General features: G+C 40.6%; 1 protein-coding gene across 1 annotated transcript in view; it reads right to left on the bottom strand.

The window, feature by feature from the left end:
* Positions 1-21,076, bottom strand: part of NUP153 (nucleoporin 153) — a 74,776-nt gene extending 53,700 nt beyond the window's left edge. The window contains exons 1-2 of the mRNA XM_082663070.1: positions 20,663-21,076; positions 856-1,081 (exon numbers count right to left, since the gene is read on the bottom strand). Of these exons, the coding sequence (XP_082519196.1) occupies positions 856-1,081; positions 20,663-20,773 (337 nt within the window). The 5' untranslated portion in view covers positions 20,774-21,076. The remainder of the gene's footprint in view (positions 1-855; positions 1,082-20,662) is intronic.
* Positions 21,077-21,993: the final 917 nt, after the last annotated feature.

The raw sequence follows: 21,993 nt of genomic DNA on the forward strand, positions 1-21,993 counted from the left end.
TATGAAATGTCCAGTATACAGATTGGTGGTTGCCTAGGGCTGGAGGGGTAGGGATGGGGAGGGACTACTAATGGGTATAGGATTTTGCGGTGATGAGGAGGGAAGGATGGTGATTAAAATGTTCTAAAATTGACTGTGGTGACTGAACAACTCTGTATATACCAAAAACCACTGAACTATACAATTTAAATGGGTGAGTCCTATTGTTAGGTGAAGTACATCTCACTAAAGCTGTAAAAAATATATAAAGTGAAATGACAGAGTAATATTCCCAAATATGTCACATTCATGGGTTACACTGAAGCTATTTAATACTTGTAAACTCCACAAAAACGCCATAAACGGATCCACAAAAGCATTTAAAATGCAGGGTCACTCAGTGGTAAGATTAATGAAGTGGCCCAGCTGCACTAGCTGCAGAGGACAGAAGACAACTGCAGTGACACCATACCCAAGTCCGTGTGCTGTGGGAAGCACTGCCACGCTGCTCCTTTAGTGCCACGACCTACTCAAAGGGCTTCAACTTTACTTTTTTCAAAACCACTTCTGAGGGTACAGAGGAGAACAAAGATTATCTTGACCAAAGCCACATGACTAACAATTGGTGTTATGAAAATTCAAACCCAAAGTCTAACAGCAGAGCTTGCACCCTCAACTGATATATTTCAGCCTCCCTTAATAAACAAAAAAGCTGATAAATAAAAAAGATTTCTAATTTGAAGGTGATCATCACCCTCCTCCAACATCGTTTCTGTACTACACAATTAGATTTACCATAGCCAGGTAACATAAACATATTTTAAATTAAGGCATGAAAACCTATCATTCACAACAAAATATCCACATTCCATTTACCTTCTGTATTACTGACTGTTGGCTCAGGAGTGATTCTCCCATCATGAATGTTAGGGTTCTCCTCATCAGCATATATTATATGGTCATCTTCCCTATTTTCCGGCCACTGTGCCACCTCTCTTGTGTCTGTTGAGCAGCTACATACGTCTTCACTCTTGTTAAAGTATCTTTGTAACCATCCTGGCACAATATTCTTAACAGATTCTGTAACCCTGCTGAGAATGCCCTGTTGGGGGGAAAACATGTAAGGCAGTTTTAGAAATTTATCTTTTAAATAAGTACCTATTTACAGAAAGCCATACCAAGCAAAACACAACTGTTTCCAACAAAGTTTCCTAAAATTCAGTTACGTGAGTTAATGTTGACGTAATGTATTTTACAAATTCTATACTTTATAAAATTCCTACTTTTTTCTTTCTTTCATATGCATATGTCCATGAGCCAATAATTGTCCCAAATGGCCATACTATTCTAATCTTTAAAAAACTCACAGGTCTTCAACTAAGCAATATAAATTTTAGATTTAGTAATAAGATATGCACTAAAATGTTATAATCCCAGACAAAAGGCATCCATCTTGATCCCAGCATATTAAAAGAAGCAATAAATACCTTCAACAGCTTCCTCAAATATTTTATTGCACATTCTTTAAGAATAAAAATTTAGACAAATGAGAATTTTTTTAAAAGGCAATAAGACAACTAATCCAACATAATAAACTCAAGAAATAATCTAAGATTTTTTTTTGATGGTAAAATTTTGTTATATCAAATGTTGCCTGAAAACCAATTATTTTATTACAGTAACTTTTAAAGGGAGAAAAAGATGTGGTATAACAACTACCAGCATTATTAACATTCATCATAGAACAGACACTGTTCTCAGCAGTTTAAACATATTATTCAATTTAATCCTCACAATAATTTTATGAAATTGGTTTTAACCGTGCCACTTTACATATGAAGAGAGACAATGAAGTTAAGTAACTTGCCCAGGTACAAACACAACTGCTGTGGTATATCTAGGATAGAGTAAAAGCATTGACTTCGGGGTTGGCAGGCTGTACTACGATTTACTCTAGGTAAATAAGAATAACACTCTCTCCTACTATTACCTGATAGGAATTATAATGAAGATCAAATGAAGTAATGTGAAAGCACTTCACAATTTACTAAATATTAACAGAAACATACACTGATAATTTTATTACTAATGAGAAAAAAAATTAGCAGAAACAAGCTGGGGTGAGGTAATCAGTTTTAGGCAACAATTCCCTTCACAGAATAGGATTTCAGAGAGAAAGTCACGGAAGGGAAAGAATGAATCAGCAGGTACAAAAAAAAAAAACAGTAAAGTTAAGGCAGAACACATGAACCTTGAAAGCAAACCCAAGACAAAGAGGCCTTGAAAAATTCTGTCAATAGGAAAGATGGAAGACACCTCTGATATAAGCACTTGAATAGTATTTTCCTGATTATCTGAAAAGCTGTAGGTAACAACTGGGAAAAAAGTAATTACTTTTCCTCCAAACAGAAACTTTGAACAGATCTACATTGTGTAAGATCTCTAACAACACATGAAGCCAGCAGCCCTAGAATACTCACTAACGAAAAACACAAATTCACTGTTCCCCTTTTCTATGCCAATGTTACACAGTATTAGTTTCTTTGGAAAGAAAGATTCTATACCTACTCCAAGATTTAACATTTATAAAAACATTCATGTTTATTATTTTGCTAATTATTTATATTTAAATATTTATTTACCCCCTCCCCATATTCCAAAAGACTTGAAAGTGCTTTCAATACATAACACAGTTTAAATAAGAAAAAAAAAAAGACACACTTGATACAAAGCGATGTTAAGGCACTACAGCAAGAACTTAGTGTAAAATAAATCTTTTGTAGACTTCCTCTAAGGGGTTTAACTACTAAAAGTATCAGAGATTCCTGTGATCTCTAGTCACTGAAGGAGGCAAGTACAGAACAACTTAAAATTAGCACCGTACTTAACCAAAGGTCACTTATGTGGCAGCATTAGGTATTGTGGAGAATAATCAGTAAAAATTGAACAGTCAAAATGGATTAAAAAAAAAAAAAAGCTCCTTCGTTGAAACTCATGAATTTTGCTTGGAGACCTTCTCTTTTCTAAACTAAAATGTAACCAATTTATTTAGTCTCAGCCCAGAGCAGCTTAGTACAAAATTACAGTGAGAGGGCTTCCCTGGTGGCGCAGTAGGTAAGAATCCGCCTGCCAATGCAGGGGACACGGGTTCGAGCCCTGGTCCGGAAAGATCCCACATGCCGCAGAGCAACTAGGCCCGTGCACCACAAGTACTGAGCCCATGGGCCACAACTACTGAAGCCCGTGCACCTGGAGCCTGTGCTCCACAACAAGAGAAGCCACCACAATGAGAAGTCCCCGCACCACAGCGAAGGGTAGCCCCCGCTTGCCTCAACTAGAGAAAGCCCGCATGCAGCAACGAAGACCCAATGCAGCCAAAAATAAATAAATTTTAAAAAAAATTACAGTGAGAGAGGAATTACTAATGGCACAATGAATGACAGCATGATGCACTTGACAACAAAATTAAATACAGATGCTAAAATTGACCTGGAACCATTATTAAAAAGAAATATCCCCTTACTTCAATATGCCTCTATAGGGTAAATGACCCTAAGTCATCAAGAAAAGTTAAATTAAGCTCAGTATACCCTAGTACTAGTGGTTCCCAAGATGTGGTCCCTTCACCATTTATATCTGCATTACCTAAGGCCCAACCCCAGCCCTACTAAATTCAGGAGACAGGGCTCACCTGTTTTCACAAACCTTCCCAAGTGAACCTGATGTATGCTATAGTTTGAGAACCACCAATCTCATTAAAGAGATTAGGAAATTAGATACATTTCAGGAAATCACAATACAATTCAGGGAAGAAATCCCTCTACAAGAGGTGAATAAAATTATGTATACTTAAATCTTAATATTCAGTTATCTGGAAAACATACATGTGGAGCACTAGTCAGACAATAATTAAAATATATCATAATATTAAAATGCTATTTAATAAATCAGAAAAACAAATCTTATAGTGGACTGTGCTGAATACAATGTGGATTAATAACTATTTCCCCAGTGTTTCCCAAACTGTAGCCATGATTTTTACCTGTACTGTTATTTAATGGTTTTCTTTCTATCTATTTATTTTATTTCTCTTAATAAACAGTTTTTCCTATACGATAAAATCTTCCTGACTGGCTGTCTCAACGAACTGGCTTCTGGATTGGCTCATGAGAGATTCTGGAGGATATTAGATATTAGAGTATGGGAGGAAAGAGAAGTCTTTCTTCCTATGCTCCCTCTGCTCAAGCGCCCCTTCTCCAAAACTACAGCTCCAGCCAGGGAGCCCTTCCTCCACTCCAGTTGCACAGATTCTTCCCTTTATCCATCCAGTCCTAGGGATGGTAGCAGCTTCCCACTGTTGCTAGTCTCTGGGTATCCTGCTATCCTGCATGTTATTCCTTTAATCACCACCATATCTTTGAGTAGACTCTTTCTTAAAGATATTTCAGCTGAACCATCGGGAGAACTGTTTCCTGTTGGGTCCTTACTTGTTAAATTTGTTTTCTAATTAACATGAAAAATAAAAAGTCAGTCCACGTATCAGTTAGATTCATCTTCTTTAGCAACAATGGAACACATATACCACACTTGGGGAAGCACTCACTATCCAAAAGTTACATCCAACTTTTATGTCTGTAAAACAGTACATAAACGGACCAGGAAAGAGGCTTACCCTGATGAATATTTTAATATCTTATCTAGCTCACAGAGGTAAAAGGCAAACATTGCTTTTCTTCATTTAATCTACACTTATTGATCACATACTACATGTCAGGCAAGAACACTAGGGATAAAAAACAGGGAACAGGTTCCTGCCCTCTTGGAGCTTAGATCCTAAGTTAGGGAGACAAATAAGTATAACATGTAACACATGATATGGTGATTCAGTGCTATGGGCAGCAATAAAGCAATAAAGGGAAGCAAAATGGGGATAGTCGTTTTATATATGCAAAGACCTGAAAAAGTGAGAAATGAGCTATGTACGTTTCTAGCAGAGAAGTATTAGAGGCTGAGAAAGCAAAAGGTGCAAAGACTCACATGTAGGAATGTCCTTGGCACGTGCCATCCAAGCTTCTCGTAACGCTGTTAATAAATGCAAAACCTGATAGACCTGAAATAACTATTTCGATCCTTCAAAATTCCCCTTTAATCATGTGTGTGTGCACGTACATGTATGTGTGAGAATGTACGTGTAACCTTTTGTTCTGTGGCTTATCTAGTGACTATAAAAAAGCCTAAAAAAGTGGTTCTCAAATTGGAATCTTCAGACCAGCAGCCTTGGTTTGGTGTCACCTAAGAGCATGTTAGAAATGTACATTTGTTTTAACAAGCTCTTAAGGTGATTCTTACGCAAATTAAAGTTTGAGAACCACTGTACTAAAATCATCTAAAAACTCTGACAAGTTTCCCAATTAAGGCCATGATAAACATAACCCTGAGTATAAACTTAACTACAAAATAAACTGTTTCCGAGATTATCTCATCAAAGATGTCATACCATTATACCAACTTTCATAAATACCTACTTTATAATATGAATTCTGAAAATCAAATATAGAAGTAAACAAAAGTAAAACATAAAAGGCTACCTTTGAATCTCTTTTATTTCCAGTTAAAGACTTAACATGCTTATTTATAGTAAATAACCCACTACCAGATACTAGAAGTTTAAAAAGCTGTTAGGGAAGAGAAATCTTCTGATTATGCACAGAATAGGGTAGACTGAAGATGTAAGGGACCCTGTCTATCATATAGATTTGGAGAAGTACTTCCCTGGCGGGCAATTTTTATGAGTTTCAAAGTACTTCAGCCACTAATGGAAAACTGAGAAAAAGTGAAGGAAGCTAGAAAAGGGGGAAAAATAGTTTTCTTATGGAAGAAAAGGTTCCTTTTACAATCACCAAAGAAGGTCTATCTTTTCAAGAGTTATTGAGATAATACGCTTCAGGTCTTTACAGGAATGGCGCAAATCAGCTTCCTATATGGACTTGAAGAAAGAATGTTTTGTGATATTAAAAATAATCAAGCAGGGCTTCCCTGGTGGCCCAGTGGTTGAGAGTCCGCCTGCCGATGCAGGGAACACGGGTTCGTGCCCCAGGCCGGGAAGATCCCGCATGCCGCGGAGCGGCTGGCCCGTGAGCCATGGCGGCTGAGCCTGCGCATCCGGAACCTGTGCTCCGCAACGGGAGAGGCCCCAACGGTGAGAGGCCCTCGTACTGCAAAAAAAAATAAATAAATAAATAAGCAAGCAAACAAACCAACCAACCTTGCGGGGGAAAGAGGTACACTAAGTAAAGGTCTACTAAGCAGTGAATACTCAAATCCTACTTTACCAGAATAGCTTTCTCTCCACTTCCACAGGATTCAGTGGTAAGCATAACTGCCATCATTGTAACTTGATGTTTAAGTTTTCCTACAGAAAATCTTCTCTGATCCTCCAAGTCTAGGACAGTCACTCACTTACATGCACCAACAGCACCCTGTACTTCCTACAGGCAATCTGTCATATGGGATGGTAATCACAGTCTATCACCTCCCCTGGAGGATCAGCTCTGTGAAGGTAGGCAACAGGTCTGTACAGTGCGCAGATTAGCTGGTGCATGATTTTAATTTTCTACAGCTGCACTAGTCAACCAGCTTTTTATTCCCACATACGAATATGCTGTGGCAAGTTTCAAAAAAGGACATCAATAATCCTAGAATTCAAAAAAAAAATAATACATTTGCTTGGTCTAACAGCTTCAACTTAAACAAATATTATTTTTGTTGCCACACTAATAGTCCTTCCTCCAAAAAACAACTTGTGAAGTTAGCCAAGAGCATGGGAAAACTGAACCATCCTCTGGAATGATAAATACCACAAAGCCAACTAAATGAAGAGAAGCAGAAAAGTAGTCAAAGAAATAAAAATTAATGAAGGGCTTATCAGAAAAAGCAACAAAACAAATGGGGCATTAAAATCTTTAAAATACTCCTCGTAGCCAAAGCAAAGTCTACACCAGATGATCCTAAGTAATGAAGTTAAATTCAAGGATTACAGGAGTGAATCTTTAAACCTGGACTGATTAAAATGATTGGACTTTTTTTATCCTCAAGAACTAAGGGTTCTTCATTTGGCAAACATGGCAAAAACAAAACAAAAACAAAACACCTCACAACAAAAACACTATCAAAATGTCACTGAGATCTAGAATAAATACTCAATTTGGGGGCCAGAAGTAAATTCAATACTATACACATATCAAGCACATCCAATCTGTAAGGTACTGTGAATATATTAGCTTTTCAAATTTCATTTAACCTGAGTTCAAGGGTTAATGAAAAAGGCTGAGGTGGGGCAAGGCTCTTCTACAATCCTAACTCAGAACTCATTTGTAATGGAAAAAAAATTCCTGTATATCGTCTCACCAATTTGTAATATCGTAATAACCAGAGACACCTCTCCTTATAAATACTATATAGCCTTCCTTCTTCTTATATAATGCTCTCTATTCCTATTAGTTTACTTGAGTTTTGACTTCAGTTCTATTCAACTGTTTTTTTGTTTGTTTTTTTGCTGCACCACGCTGTGTCGCTTGCAGGATCTTAGTTCCCCGACCAGGGACTGAACCCAGGCCCTCAGCTGTGAGAGCACAGAGCCCTACCACTAGACCACCAGGGAATTCCCTCAACTCTCCTTTCTTCACATTACCCTCTACTAAATAGCAGTATTCAGATTATAAAATCTTTCTCATGTAAATTTTACGGGATTGCTAACTATAAATATCAAACATAACCCATCTTCAGTTTTAAGGTTCTGAAGCCCTATTCTCCCAGAATACACTGCTGTTTTGATTTCTGTCTGTTCTTTCGGCTGCCTTTATTTTGTTGAAGCTTGTCACTGACCCTCAGTTTTCTTCCAGGGGCCTGTGAACTCTCTCCTTACCCACTCAACTCCCGTATCACTAGTTTCTCCACACTTCCTGGAAGTCTCATTTCATATAGATTCCCTAATCAGTTTTCCCCCTGCTCCATCCAAGCCCAAGTGAAGAACAAGGGCTAAGAACCCAAGACTTCATATGAGACTTAAAGAATATCTAATTATAAATATAAAAAAACTTAAACACTAAATAGTAAAAACCTAGATGCCATTCTAATCTTTCAGTTAGTTTCAGCTTTTTAATATATCCATTCTAACATTACTTATTTTAACAATGCACCTCTATTATAAAGTATTCAAATTCTAATGCAGTTATACTGAATCTAGTTTCAATAATCTGAATTTAACCTAAGCTATTATTTGTCACATTTTACAACCTACAGATAGTCATTTAGCAGCCAAGTTTCTCCTAACCACCCAGTCCAAATCTTTCTAGCCACGTAAAATCCATTCCTTATACTTTTCATTTCTCTTCTCAACATCAAGAGATAAACTCAAAAAACATGAGCATAGGGACTTGCCTAGTGGCACAGTGGTTAAGAATCTGCCTGCCGATGTAGGGAACATGGGTTTGAGTCCTAGTCTGTTAAGATCCCACATGCTGCGGAACAACTAAGCCCATGTGCCACAACTACTGAGCCTGTGCTCTAGAGCCCGCAAGGCACAACTACTGAGCCCACGCTCTGCAACAAAGAGAAGCCACCGCAATGAAGAGTAGCCCCCACTCGCTGCAACAAAGACCCAACGCAGCCAAAAATAAAATTAATTAATTAATTTAAAAAAACAAAACATGAGCATAATAGTTATTGTAGCTAAGAAAATTTTAAATTACAATTGGCCACAATTTTCAACGTCCTTTAAGACTAACACTAATTCAGGAAGGAGAAACATGACCTGGCTTAGTCTCTTATTTTTAGAGCTCTACATTATAGAGGTGGTATTAATAGATAATTAACAGTAATCAAACAACAAGGACAAGAAAAGGAGTCCCTAAGAGACCTTTCAAACTAGCAATAGGAGACACAATAAAAGCCTAAAGCAACTTAATCCACTAAAAGTTATCTACAAGATATTGTCACTTTCCTTTCACAGTCTGTTTGAAAATTGGGTGTTAAAGTTTATTCTTTAAGTCACAAGCAAAGGGGCAGGGAAGCTGAAATATCTTTAGACGAAAGAGGCGTTCTACCATCCTTTTTCCAACAGTAAACACAGTAAATTGTATCTGGTAGCAAGACTTTCAACTGGGCTTAGCAACACAGAAGAATCCTTTAAAAATATATTACAGAGAGGGCGGAGTTAAGATGGCATACTAGGAGGACGCAGAATTCGCGTCTCCTCACCACTAGGGCACCTACCAGGCACCAGTGCGGAACCACAGACACGGGAAGAACCCCCAGCGACCAGGTAGGACAGGGGGCGTGGGGAGAGTGAAGGCAGAGGAGAAGTGGAGGCTGGACGGGACTGGCGCCCCTGAGGGGCGTTTGGGGGAGGGGAAGGGATCCCACGCCCGAAGGGGGAAATTGGGGAACCACTGGGAGGGCAGAAGATCAAAAGGGAGCGTGCCCACTTGGGCCCCTGGGAGCCTGCTGAGATCCCGGGCCTGATCCTCTGCCCACCAAGGGCCCCTCCAGCTGCATGGGTCCTGAGGGACTAGGAGGGAGGGAAGGGGGAGCAAAAGTAAAGGCCGCAACTCTGGGACCGGCACCCCTGAAGTGTGGCTACGGGAAGGGAGGGGTTCCTACAGCAGCAGGACCCACACCGGTTAGGGGTCCAGTGGCTACGGGGGAGACGGTGGGGGAGGGGCACAAAGGAACGGGAGGGGCACAAAGGAACGGAAGGGAACAGGGCCCGTGCTCTCCCTGTCCACTTGGGCACCAGGACGCCTGCTGGGCTCCCAGGCCTAATCCTCTGCCCTCGGAGTCTCTCCTGCCACGCAGAGCCCAAGCCCCGCCCCTGCCCCCCCACCCAGGGCCCCACCTCTGCCCTCAGAGATCCACTCTGAGACCCCTTCCAATGCGCTGGGCCTAAACCCCTCCCACACACCCTCAACCAGGGCCCTAGGAACTCCACACTCTGGAGGCCCTCCTTTGGAGGTGCTGCCTCACCCCTTCCAAGCAGGTCCTAAGCAGAGGCCCCGCCCCACGCTTGAACAGTCACCCTGCCTAGGCCCTGCCCAACGCTAAACTCTGCTCCTGACTCAGTTCCACCCCCGCCTAAACTCCGCCAAGCTTTTTTTGACTCCCATAGCCAAGGCTTTTTTATTTTCTTTTTTCCTCTTTTAGATCGGGGTTCTGTTTTACCTTGTTGATTCACTGTTCCGATTCTTTTATATTTTTATTTTCCCTAATAAATCTTTTATTTTTCTAATTTTATTTTATTCTTTATACCTTGTTATTGTTCTCTCCTTTTGGCTTGTTGCCCCCCCCCCTTTTTTTCTTTTTTCTGTTGTAGTTTTATTTTAACTTGCTGCAGTTGTTCCAACTACAGTTTTATTTTTCCTAATATATTTTTTATCTTTCTAATTTTATTTTCTTTTTTATTCTTTGATACTGTAGTGCTCCTTTTTCTCTCTCTTTTTTTTTTTTTTTTTTTTATCGTGCCACAAAACTTGCAGGATCTTGGTTCCCAGGCCACAGGTTAGGGCTGAGCTCCTGTGGTTGGGAGCTCTGAGTCCAAACCACTGGACTAACAGAGACCCTCAGACACCAGGGAATATCAATCTGAGTGAGGCCTCGTGGAAGTCCTCATCTCAGCATCAAAAACTGGCTCTATCCAACTGCCTGCAAACTCAAGCACTAGATGTCTCAGGCCAAACAACCAGTAGGACAGGAATACAGCACCACCCAAAAAAAAAAAAATATATATATATATATATATATATATATTACAGACTAAGTAGCAAGGTAAAAACCTACAAGACCAAATAAATGAACACAAACTAGGCAACCTACCCCCCAAAAAATTCAGAGTAATGACAGTAAAGATGATCCAAAATCTTGGAAACAGAATGGAGAAAATACAAGACACACTTAACAAGGGTCTAGAAGAACTAAAGAGCAATCAAACAGTGATGAACAACACAATAAATGAAATTAAAAATTCTCTAGAAGGAACCAATAGCAGAATAACTGAGGCAGAAGAACGGATAAGTGACCTGGAAGATAAAAGAGCAGAAATAACTACCGCAGTGCAGAATAAAAAAAAAAAAAAAGAATGAAAAGAATTGAGGACAGTCTCAGAGACCTCTGGGACAACACTAAACGAACCAACATTCAAATTACAGGGGTCCCAGAAGAAGAAAAGAAAGGGTCTGAGAAAATACTTGAAGAGATTATAATTGAAAACTTCCCTAACATGGGAAAGGAAATAGTCAATCAAGTCCAGGAAGCGCAGAGTCCCATACAGGATAAATCCAAGAAGAAGCAGGCCAAGACACATATTAATCAAACTATCAAAAATTAAATACAAAGAAAAAATATTAAGAGCAACAAGGAAAAAGCAACAAATAACATACAAGGGAATCCCCATAAGGTTAACAGCTGATCTTTCAGCAGAAACTCTGCAAGCCAGAAGGGAGTGGCAGGACATATTTAAAGTGATGAAAGGGAAGAACCTACAACCAAGATTACTCTACCCAGCAAGAATCTCATTCAGATTTGATGGAGAAATTAAAACCTTTACAGATAAGCAAAAGTTAAGAGAATTCACCACCACCAAACCAGGTCTAAAACAAATGCTAAAGGAACTTCTGTAGGCAGGAAACACAAGAGAAGGAAAAGATTTAAAAAACAAACCCAAAACATTAAGAAAAGGGTAATAGGAACATACATATCGATAACCACCTTAAATGTAAATGGATTAAATGCTCCAACCAAAAGACACAGACTGGCTGAATGGATACAAAAACAACCCCATACATACGCTGTCTACAAGAGACCCACTTCAGACCTAGGGACACACACAGACTGAAAGTGAGGGGATGGAAAAGATATTCCATGCAAATGGAAATCAAAAGAAAGCTGTAGTAGCAATTCTCATATCAGACAAAATAGACTTTAAAATAAAGACCATTACAAGACACAAAGAAGGATACGACATAATGATCAAGGGATCAATCCAAGAAGAAGGTGTAACAATTGTAAATATTTATGCACCCAACATAGAAGCACCTCAATATATAAGGCAAATGCTAACAGCCATAAAAGGGGAAATCGACAGTAACACAATAACAGTAGGGGACTTTAACACCCCACTTTCACCAATGAATAGATCAACCAAAATGAAAATAAGTAAGAAAACACAGGCTTTAAATGATACATTAACCAAGATGGACTTAATTGATATTTATAGGACATTCCATCTAAAAATAACAATACACTTTCTTCTCAAGTGCTCATGGAACATTCTCCAGGATAAATCATATCTTGGGTCACAAAGCAAGCCTTGGTAAATTTAAGAAAACTGAAATCATATCAAGTTTCTCTTCTGACCACAATGCTATGAGACTAGTTATCAATAAAAGGAAAAAAACTGTAAAAAACACAAACACATGGAGGCTAAACAATACGTTATTAAATAACCAAGAGATCACTGAAGAGATCAAAGGGGAAATCAAAAAATACCTAGAAACAAATGACAAGGAAAACACGACGACCCAAAACCTATGGGATGCAGCAAAAACAGTTCTAAGAGGGAAGTTTATAGCAATACAATCCTACCTCAAGAAACAAGAAAAATCTCAAATAAACAACCTAAACTTACACCTAAAGCAATTAGAGAAAGAAGAACAAAAACACCCCAAAGTTAGCAAAAGGAAAGAAATCACAGAGATCAGATCAGAAATAAATGAAAAAGAAATGAAGGAAACAATAGCAAAGATGAATAAAACTAAAAGCTGGTTCTTTGAGAAGATAAACAAAACTGATAAACCATTAGCCAGACTCATCAAGAAAAAAGGGAGAAGACTCAAATCAATAAAATTAGAAATGAAAAAGGGGGAGTAAAAACTGACACTGCAGAAATACAAAGGATCATGAGAGATTACTACAAGCAACTATATGCCAATAAAATGGACAACCTGGAATTCCTAGAAAAGCACAACCCTCCGAAACTGAACCAGGAAGAAATAGAAAATATAAACAAACCAATCACAAGCACTGAACTTGGAACTGTGATTAAAAATCTTCCAACAGGGTTTCCCTGGTGGTGCAGCGGTTAAGAGTCCACCTGCCAATGCAGGGGACACAGGTTCGTGCCCCGGTCCGGGAGGATCCCACATGCCACGGAGCGGCTGGGCCCGTGAGCCACGGCTGCTGAGCCTTTGCGTCCGCAGCCTGTGCTCCGCAGCGGGAGAGGCCACAACAGTGAGAGGCCTGCATACTGCAAAAAAAAAAAAAAAAAAAAAAAAATCTTCCAACAAACAGCCCAGGACCAGATGGCTTCACAAGCAAATTCTATCAAACATTTAGAGAAAAGCTAATACCTATCCTTCTCAAACTCTTCCATAATATAGCAGAGGGAGGAACACTCCCAAACTCATTCTATGAGGCCACCATCACTCTGATACCAAAACCAGACAAATGTTACGAACAAAGAAAACTACAGGCCAATATCTCTGATGAACATAGATGCAAATATCATCAACAATATACTAGCAAACAGAATACAGCAGCACATTAAAAGGATCATACACCATGATCAAGTGGGGTTTATCCCAGGAATGCAAGGATTCTTCAGTATACGCAATCAGTCAATGTGATACAGCATATTAACAAACTGAAGGATAAAAACCATACGATCATCTCAATAGATGCAGAAAAAGCTTTTGACAAAATTCAACACCCATTTATGATAAAAACTCTCCAGAAAGCAGGCATAGAGGGAACGTATGTCAACATAATAAAGGCCATATATGACAAACCCACAGCCAACATTGTTCTCAAGGGTGAAACACTGAAACCATTTCCGCTAAGATCAGGAACAAGACAAGCTTGCCCACTCTCACCACTATTATTCAACATAGTTTTGGAAGTTTTAGCCACAGCAATCAGAGACGAAAAAGAAATAAAAGAAATCCAAATCAGAAAAGAAGAAGTAAAACTGTCACTGTTTGCAGATTACATGATACTATACATAGAGAATCCTAAAGATGCCACCAGAAAACTACTAGAGCTAATCAATGAATATGGTAGAATAGCAGGATACAAAATTAAAGCACAGGGGCTTCCCTGGTGGCAGAGTGGTTAAGAACCTGCCTGCCAATGCAGGGGACACGGGTTCAAGCCCTGGTCCGGGAAGATCCCACATGCTGCAGACCAACTAAGCCTCTGCGTCACAACTACTGAGCCTGTGCTCTAGAGCCCATGCTCTGCAACAAGAGAAGCCACCGCAATGAGAAGCCCGCGCACCACAATGAAGAGTAGCCTGCACTCACCACAACTAGAGAAAGCCCGCGTGCAGCAACGAAGACCTAACACAGCCAAAAATATAAATAAATTAATTAATTAAAAAAATTAATGCACAGAATCTCTTGCATTCCTATACACTAATGTTGAAAAATCTGAAAAGGAAATTAAGGAAACACTCCCATCTACCACTGCAACAAAAAGAATAAAATACCTAGGAATAAACCTACCTAAGGAGATAAAAGACCTGTATGCAGAAAACTATAAGACACTGACGAAAAAAATTAAAGATGATACAAACAGATGGAGAGATATACCATGTTTTTGGATTGGAAGAATCAACATTGTGAAAATGACTATACTACCCAAAGCACTCTACAGATTCAATGCAATCCCTATCAAATTACCACTGCTATTTTTCACAGAACTAGAACAAAAAATTTCACAATTTGTATGGAAACACAAAAGACCCCGAATAGCCAAAGCAATCTTGAGAAAGAAAAACGGAGCTGGAGGAATCAGGCTCCTGGACTTCAAGTTGTACTACAAAGCTACAGTAATCAAGACAATATGGTACTGGCACAAAAAAAGAAATATAGATCGATGGAACAGGAAAGAAAGCCCAGAGATAAACCCACACACATATGGTCACCTTATCTTTGATAAAGGAGACGAGTACACAATGGAGAAAAGACAGCCTCTTCAATAAGTGGTGCTGGGAAAACTGGACAGCTACATGTAAAAGAATGAAATTAGAACATTTCCTAACACCATACACAAAAATAAACTGAAAATGGATCAAAGACCTAAATGTAAGGCCAGACACTATAAAACTGTTAAAGGAAAACACAGGCAGAACATTCTATGACATAAATCACAGCAAGATCCTTTTTGACCCACCTCCTAGAGAAATGGAAATAAAAACATAAATCAACAAATGGGACCTAATGAAACTTAAAAACTTTTGCACAGCAAAGGAAACCATAAACAAGATGAAGACAGCCCTCAGAATGGGAGAAAATATTTGCAAATGAAGCAACTGACAAAGGACTAATCTCCAAAATATACAAGCAGCTCATGCAGCTCAGTATCAAAAAAACAACAACCCAATCAAAAATGAGCAGAAGACCTAAACAGACATTTCTCCAAAGAAGATATAGATTGTCAACAAACACATGAAAAGATGCTCAACATCACTAATCACTAGAGAAATGCAAATCAAAACTACAATGAGGTAGCACCTCACACCAGTCAGAATGGCCATCATCAAAAAATCTACAAACAATAAATGCTAGAGAGGGTGTGGAGAAAAGGGAACCCTCTTGCACTGTTGGTGGGAATGTAAATTGATACAGCCACTATGGAGAACAGTATGGAGGTTCCTTAAAAAACTAAAAGTAGAGCTACCATATGACCCTGCAATCCCACTACTGGGCATATACCCTGAGAAAACCATAATTCAAAAAGAGTTATATACCACAATGTTCATTGCAGCACTATTTACAATAGCCAGGACATGGAAGCAACCTAATTGTCCATTGACAGATGAATGGATAAAGAAGATGTGGCACATATATACAATGGAATATTACTAAGCCATAAAAAGAAATGAAATTGAGTTATTTGTAGTGAGGTGGATGGACCTAGAGTCTGTCTTACGGAGTGAAGTAAGTCAGAAAGAGAAAAACAAATACCGCATGCTAACATATATACATGGAATCTAAAAAAAAAAGGTTCTGATGAACCTAGGGGCAGGACAGGAATAAAGATGCAGACGTAGAGAATGGACTTGAGACACGTGGAGGGGGAAGGGGAAGCTGCAACCAAGTGAGAGAGTGTCATGGACATATACACACTACCAAATGTAAAACAGACAGCTAGTGGGAAGCAGCCACATAGCACCAGGGAAATATCAGTTCGGTGCTTTGTGACCACCTAGAGGGGTGGGATAGGGAGGGTGGGAAGGAGGCGCAAGAGGGAGGGGATATGGGGATATATGTATACATATAGCAGATTCACCCTGTTATACAGCAGAAACTAACACAACATTGTAAAGCAATTATAGTCCAGTAAATATCTTAAAAAAAACAAAAACAGTTATCTAAAAGGGAAATATATATATATATATAAAACAACCATGACCATTAGCCAAGTAGCTACAAATAAAACATTTTTGAAAATACAAGGTCATCACATCTTTCCAATAATATTCTGTGCCTAATGAAATGGTTTTAATTAGTGACATCAGACCATTCTACTTCAAGTAATAGGTAATTGCCTTATCAAAGGACTTTCCAGGAAATGGAGACAACACCTGGGCTTTTTTGTCATTATCTGAAAAACTGGTGAGTAAATTGATAAACTATCACACACAAGGGCCTCTCATCACAAACAAAAAAACCTACTATGCATTAAATAATTTAACACTTGGATTTATTTTCTTATACACTTAAATGACAGGCATTTCTATGAGGAACATGTTAAAAATAATGTATTTTTACGCAGTTTAAGGTAGTTTAAAGGTTTGGCCTCATCACTCAGAAAACAAGTTTTTAAATCTAGTACAAACCTATAAAAGATTGAACTTTGGTACATAAAAGAAAAATACCTCTACTAAGAGGCAGCAAAATTCAGAGACGATAAAACATTTAAATCAAAAGGTTCTACTTAATCACAACAATTTCAAATGAGTCCTTACTCTATATGCCAGGCTCTGTTCTAAGAGCTTTCCTTATATTATCTCATTTAACCCCTCCCAACCATTTCCACTTTACAGATGAGTAAATTAAGCAGAGAGAACTTGTCCAAGTTCTGGCAGAATAGGGATTCAAATCCAGAGGCCCTGACTGTATTACAGCACATTTTTTTCCTATCAACTATTTCCATTTCTGTTTTCACTAACAGTATTAATTAAACATCTAGGATAAAGCAAATAAAGATAAAATAAAAGTCAAAACTACTCAGAGACTTCTGGAATGAGTTAAGTATTCAGCCATTAAATATCCCTCCTTTTCAAAACTGAGAACACTCTTTTGCCATCAGAATCCAAGCAGGACATAGTTATTTGGGACAAAGTATCATACAGAAGCTACCAAAACAACAAAAAAAACTACACTATCATATAAACCAAGATTAGGCAAACCACCGTCTGTGGGCCAAATTCAGCCCTCAGCCTGTTTTCATACAGGCGGCAAGCTAAGAATGATTTTTACATTTTTTAAAGGGTTATAAAAACAGAACAAAGAACCTGCAGCAACAAAACCTAAAATATTTACTATATGGTCCTTTACAGAAAACGTTTGCAGACTCCTGATTTCAGCTACTGAATAGATAAAGGGGTTTCCTCCCCCCCTTTTTTAAAAATAGCTAAATGCAGAAACTGACTTGTAAGACAAACTGTATCTAGGAAGATAAAATGAGTGGATTCCCTTAGCTCCAAACCAGAAGACAACACCTCTGAAGCACACCCCCCAAAAAAGGGCAAAAATAAGTAGTTCCCTTCTCACCAGGAGGTGGCAGTAGATTCTTCCAGAGGCAAGGTTCTGGTTTGCCCATGGGCTCAAGTTTTTTGTGGTGGCTATTAAGAAAAGCAGCTTGACCTCTCCAGAGCTGACTTTCTGGGCCTGACAATCTGCACAAAAAGGAAAGGGGAAAGGAGACTGAACAGGTGACAAGAACTAAGCACATTCTCTTTACTGACCTGTTCACTCCCACTAGCAAAATGATACCATTTCCTAAATGCATCTGGGCTAAGAGTTAGGGGGTAGGAAAGAAGGCAAGTGAAGATGATCAACTTAATCATTTGGTGCTGTTCTTCATTTTTGCTTCTACAATTCTTAGGTTACTACCCTTCAGTTAGCTGAATAAGACAATGGATTCTTGTCTCCACAACTTGAAGCAAGATGCCATTTTAAAGATCAGAAGTTAATAGGAAAAAAATGTGAACTTTAGATATACCTCAGCAGAGCTAAACCAGAATAAGTCAAAACAGGAAATTACAAGTCAGTTGAACACATGCGAAAGTCGCAGGTACTGCATGACTGCACAAGCCGGTTGGCCTGACAAGCAATGGCAAACATCCATCAACTAACAGTGCCAGATCGCTCATTCTTCTTTCAAGCCTCTACTACACAACCCAAAAACTTCATTTTTGCCCAGAAACCACTGGACATTTAACCAAAATACATTAGTACAAAACATGCCATGTCATGAAGCTCCTTGCTATTCATGATGACTCAGCAGTTGCTGCAAAACAGAGAGGTGACCGCCTAGGATAGTTGACAGCAACCAGGTAGTCTACAAGTTCACAAAAGTTCCAGTAAGGATTAAAGAAAGTCCTTATTTTAAGATTTAAAAAAAAAAAAATCCTTATTCTTTTGTATATTCCTGGATACTTTTCTTTGGTAGTATCTGCCAATATTAATACCTTCAGTGTTGATTAAGAAACCCCCAAACACCTTTGATCCAATTCAAAAGCTAAAAATGTACTTTCTTTTTCAATTAAATGGGTGGGGCAAAAAGCTGAACGTACTTTAGATAGGGGGAAATGATAAACTATCAGGCTTTAAAACAAAACCACACAGTCTGAAATCATACCAGCTCTAAGACAAATTGGATCATAGGTGTTACGTTGTTAAGGCATCATCTCCCCCAAATTAGATTTTTATCTAAGTACATTTAAAAATAAGGTGTGATTTTTGGCTTTTTCCACTCAGAATATATGAGCTCCTTTCTAAACTCTGCCCAGACCATCCAATGATCTGTATTTACAAATTTATTTTATGTAGTAACTTTCTTTTGAGGAGATCTAGAAAGCACTCAAAGACATTTATCTTCAGGAAAAACAGAAAGCATGTGTGTTTAACTTCCACTCAACCAAAGGATTCGGTTAAATGGCCAGGCGTGTGACGTGAATTCTAATCTTAAATCTGCCTGCAAGTACCCCTGCTCCTCACAAAGGAATCTGAAAACCAAGCTCTTTTTGGTATATATCTGGGGGAAAACCGGTGGGAGGTAAAAGTAAGGCCAAGACCTGTAACCGTAAGTAGAGAGCTACCTAGTATTATAAACCACAATTTTTACTACTAAGAAATTTCTCTGAAATCTTTTAAAATTCTGTTTTTAATGATACAATTTAACACCAGCACCAAACATGTTAAAGTGTTCAATATTCATCATCATCCAGAACAAGGCAATCTAGGAAGTCTACCCTTAACAGTAAGCGACACGTTATCAGACCCTTTTGCTATACCTTTGTGTTTTTTATAAGTTTAAGACCCACACTTACTCCTACCTTAGTATCCCTGAAAAGTGTTATAAGTGACGTTTATTAGAATATTCTTAACGTATTCCTACTCAATCCCCATAACAAGTAAAATTTTAAAAATAGAGTTGTCTCAGAATCAAATGTCTCAGTTACAATTAGGATAAACTCCTTTTCATAATTTCAAACACCCACGAGTGCACAGGGTGCTTAGATTATAAGACCACCAACATTCCTGGAATGTCAAAGTACCTAAACTTCTAGAATACGCCCCGTAACATTAAAATAGTTTGTGCGTGAGATCAGAACTGGAGTCCCGGTCAGCTGTGCAGAATGGCCAATTCCAGCTTCCAAAATAAAAGGCGGGGGGGTGGGGTGGCGGGGGGGGGGATTGGACAAAAGTGGGGAGGAAAGAGTCTCGCGACGGAAAAGAAACGTAAGTGCGGAGAGGGACTTTCAAAATGCCCCAGTGCCACTAACTATAAGCCGGTTAAGAAACAAACAAACAAACAAACAAAACAAAATCGAAGCCAGTGCTCTCAGATCGGGGAGGGACACCGGGAGACGGAGAATTAATTAATCGCGTTGTAACTTACTTCACTTTCCGCGCTAACAGCGCCCCCGACAACCCCCGGGTGCCCCGGAGGCAGATTCCTCCGGGCAGCCCCCTCCCCACACACGCTAAGACGCGGGAGACTAGCAAACAGCAGGCGTAGGGGCCTCCAGCCACATCTTTTTCCTTCTCCCTCGAGAGGACGTGAGTAATACCCCCAAACCCCCAATCCCCGCCAAAAAACGGAAGAATTCTAGGCCCAGCGTGGCCTAGGATTTCTGTTCCCGCCCTGCGCTGGTCGGGGGAAAACCCCAGGCGGAGAGGGCTGCGGAGAGGCGGCCGAACCACACGTGTGCGCCGCAGGATTGGCCCGTCTCAGCCCACTTCCCGTCGCCGCCCCAGCGGCCAGAGCTCCCGCCGCCTCGCTCGGGCCTCCGCTCAGGCCCTCCCGTCCGCTCCACGTGGGGCGCCGGGGCCCCTCGCCGCCCGTCCACTCCCGCCCAGTTCCCGACCCGCTAGGCCCCCACGGCGCCGGGGTCCCGTACCTGGTGCTGTTGTCGCCCCTGCTGGTAAGGTTTAATTGGCCCCTGGTGGCAACGCCGAGTCCGGATCTTGCCGCCACCGCCCCCTCCTATGCCTCCAGCTCCCGAGGCCATGGCGTGAGCCTCCGCGGCTTCCCCCTCCGGGGCGGGAGAGGCAGAGACGGCCTTAGAGCCCCCCCCGCCCGGCCCCAGCCCAAAAGTACGCACGCGCTGCCCACACAGCGGGGCACAGGCACACCAGGAATCGCGGGGCTGCGAGCAGGAGCGGAGAGAGAACGCGCGCTGGCGGCAGGGAAGGGGGTGGCGGCGACAGAGGCCGAGTAGCTGGCTCCGGTCCGGCAGCCTCCCGCGGACCCCAGCCTCTGTGTATGTCACCGTCTCTGTGTAGATTCCCCCGCAGAGGACAGTGCGGGCGGCTCCGGGCGCTGCTTAGGCCTAACTCAACCGCCGGCTGCTGGAGATTCTTCTTCCGTCGCTCTAGCCGTAGCTGCCGCAGTTGAAGCCGCCGGCGCCGCCCGCCTACCCCTCCCCTTTGCGCACAGCGCCCGCCCAGCCGTCGTCGTCTTCCCTGCAGTCGCCGTTGTTGCGTCTATTGCCGCTGCTAAGGCCGCCGCTGCAGTCGTGAGCCAGAAAGTCGTCACTTGTTAGCGCCCGACGAGTTTGCATAATCACGCTGCGACCGGGTGATAGGCAAGGAGGAAGGAAGGGCGGGTCGAGCCCGCGCTCTCGGCTGCGCGGGCCTCTGGGAAACGTAGTTCAGCAGAAGAAGACGAATTCTCAGGACGCGGAAGATGGGCGGTTCGCCGCAGAGGCACAAAGCCAGGGGTTCCGTTCGCTTTATTGCTCTTCACTGCAAACGTAGACTTCGAAAGAGGCGTTTAGCACAAAAAGAGTAACCTCCTTCCCAGTCTCCTTCTCCCCGTGGTTGGTAAAGCGGGCAGAAAGTGAGCTGATCGTAAAATCACAGACAGAAGCTAACAATACCTTATAAAAAGAAAAAAACTGGTTGAAAAGACAATGTCCATGATCTTTAAGCCTAAAGCAGAAATAGAAAATACATAGTTTCGTTAATGTTCCATTAACATATAAGGGCTTTGTTGTCAAAACACACAAGTGCTGGAATTCTCACTCCACCACTCTCTAGTTTGACCTTGGATAAGTCAAAACCTTCCTCCCCCCTATAAAACGGGAACTTTAAAATCCACCTCATAGAGCTGTTGTGATCATCCAAATGGAGCACTTAGTATATTTCCTGGTATACAGGAAATGCAATAAATGATTACCTACAGCAGTCAGCTCACATTAGAGGTGAGTGGTATATTACCAGTAATAAA

The sequence above is a fragment of the Grampus griseus genome, assembly GCF_964374135.1.
Source record: "Grampus griseus genome assembly, chromosome: 10".
NCBI classification, from domain to species: domain Eukaryota; kingdom Metazoa; phylum Chordata; class Mammalia; order Artiodactyla; family Delphinidae; genus Grampus; species Grampus griseus.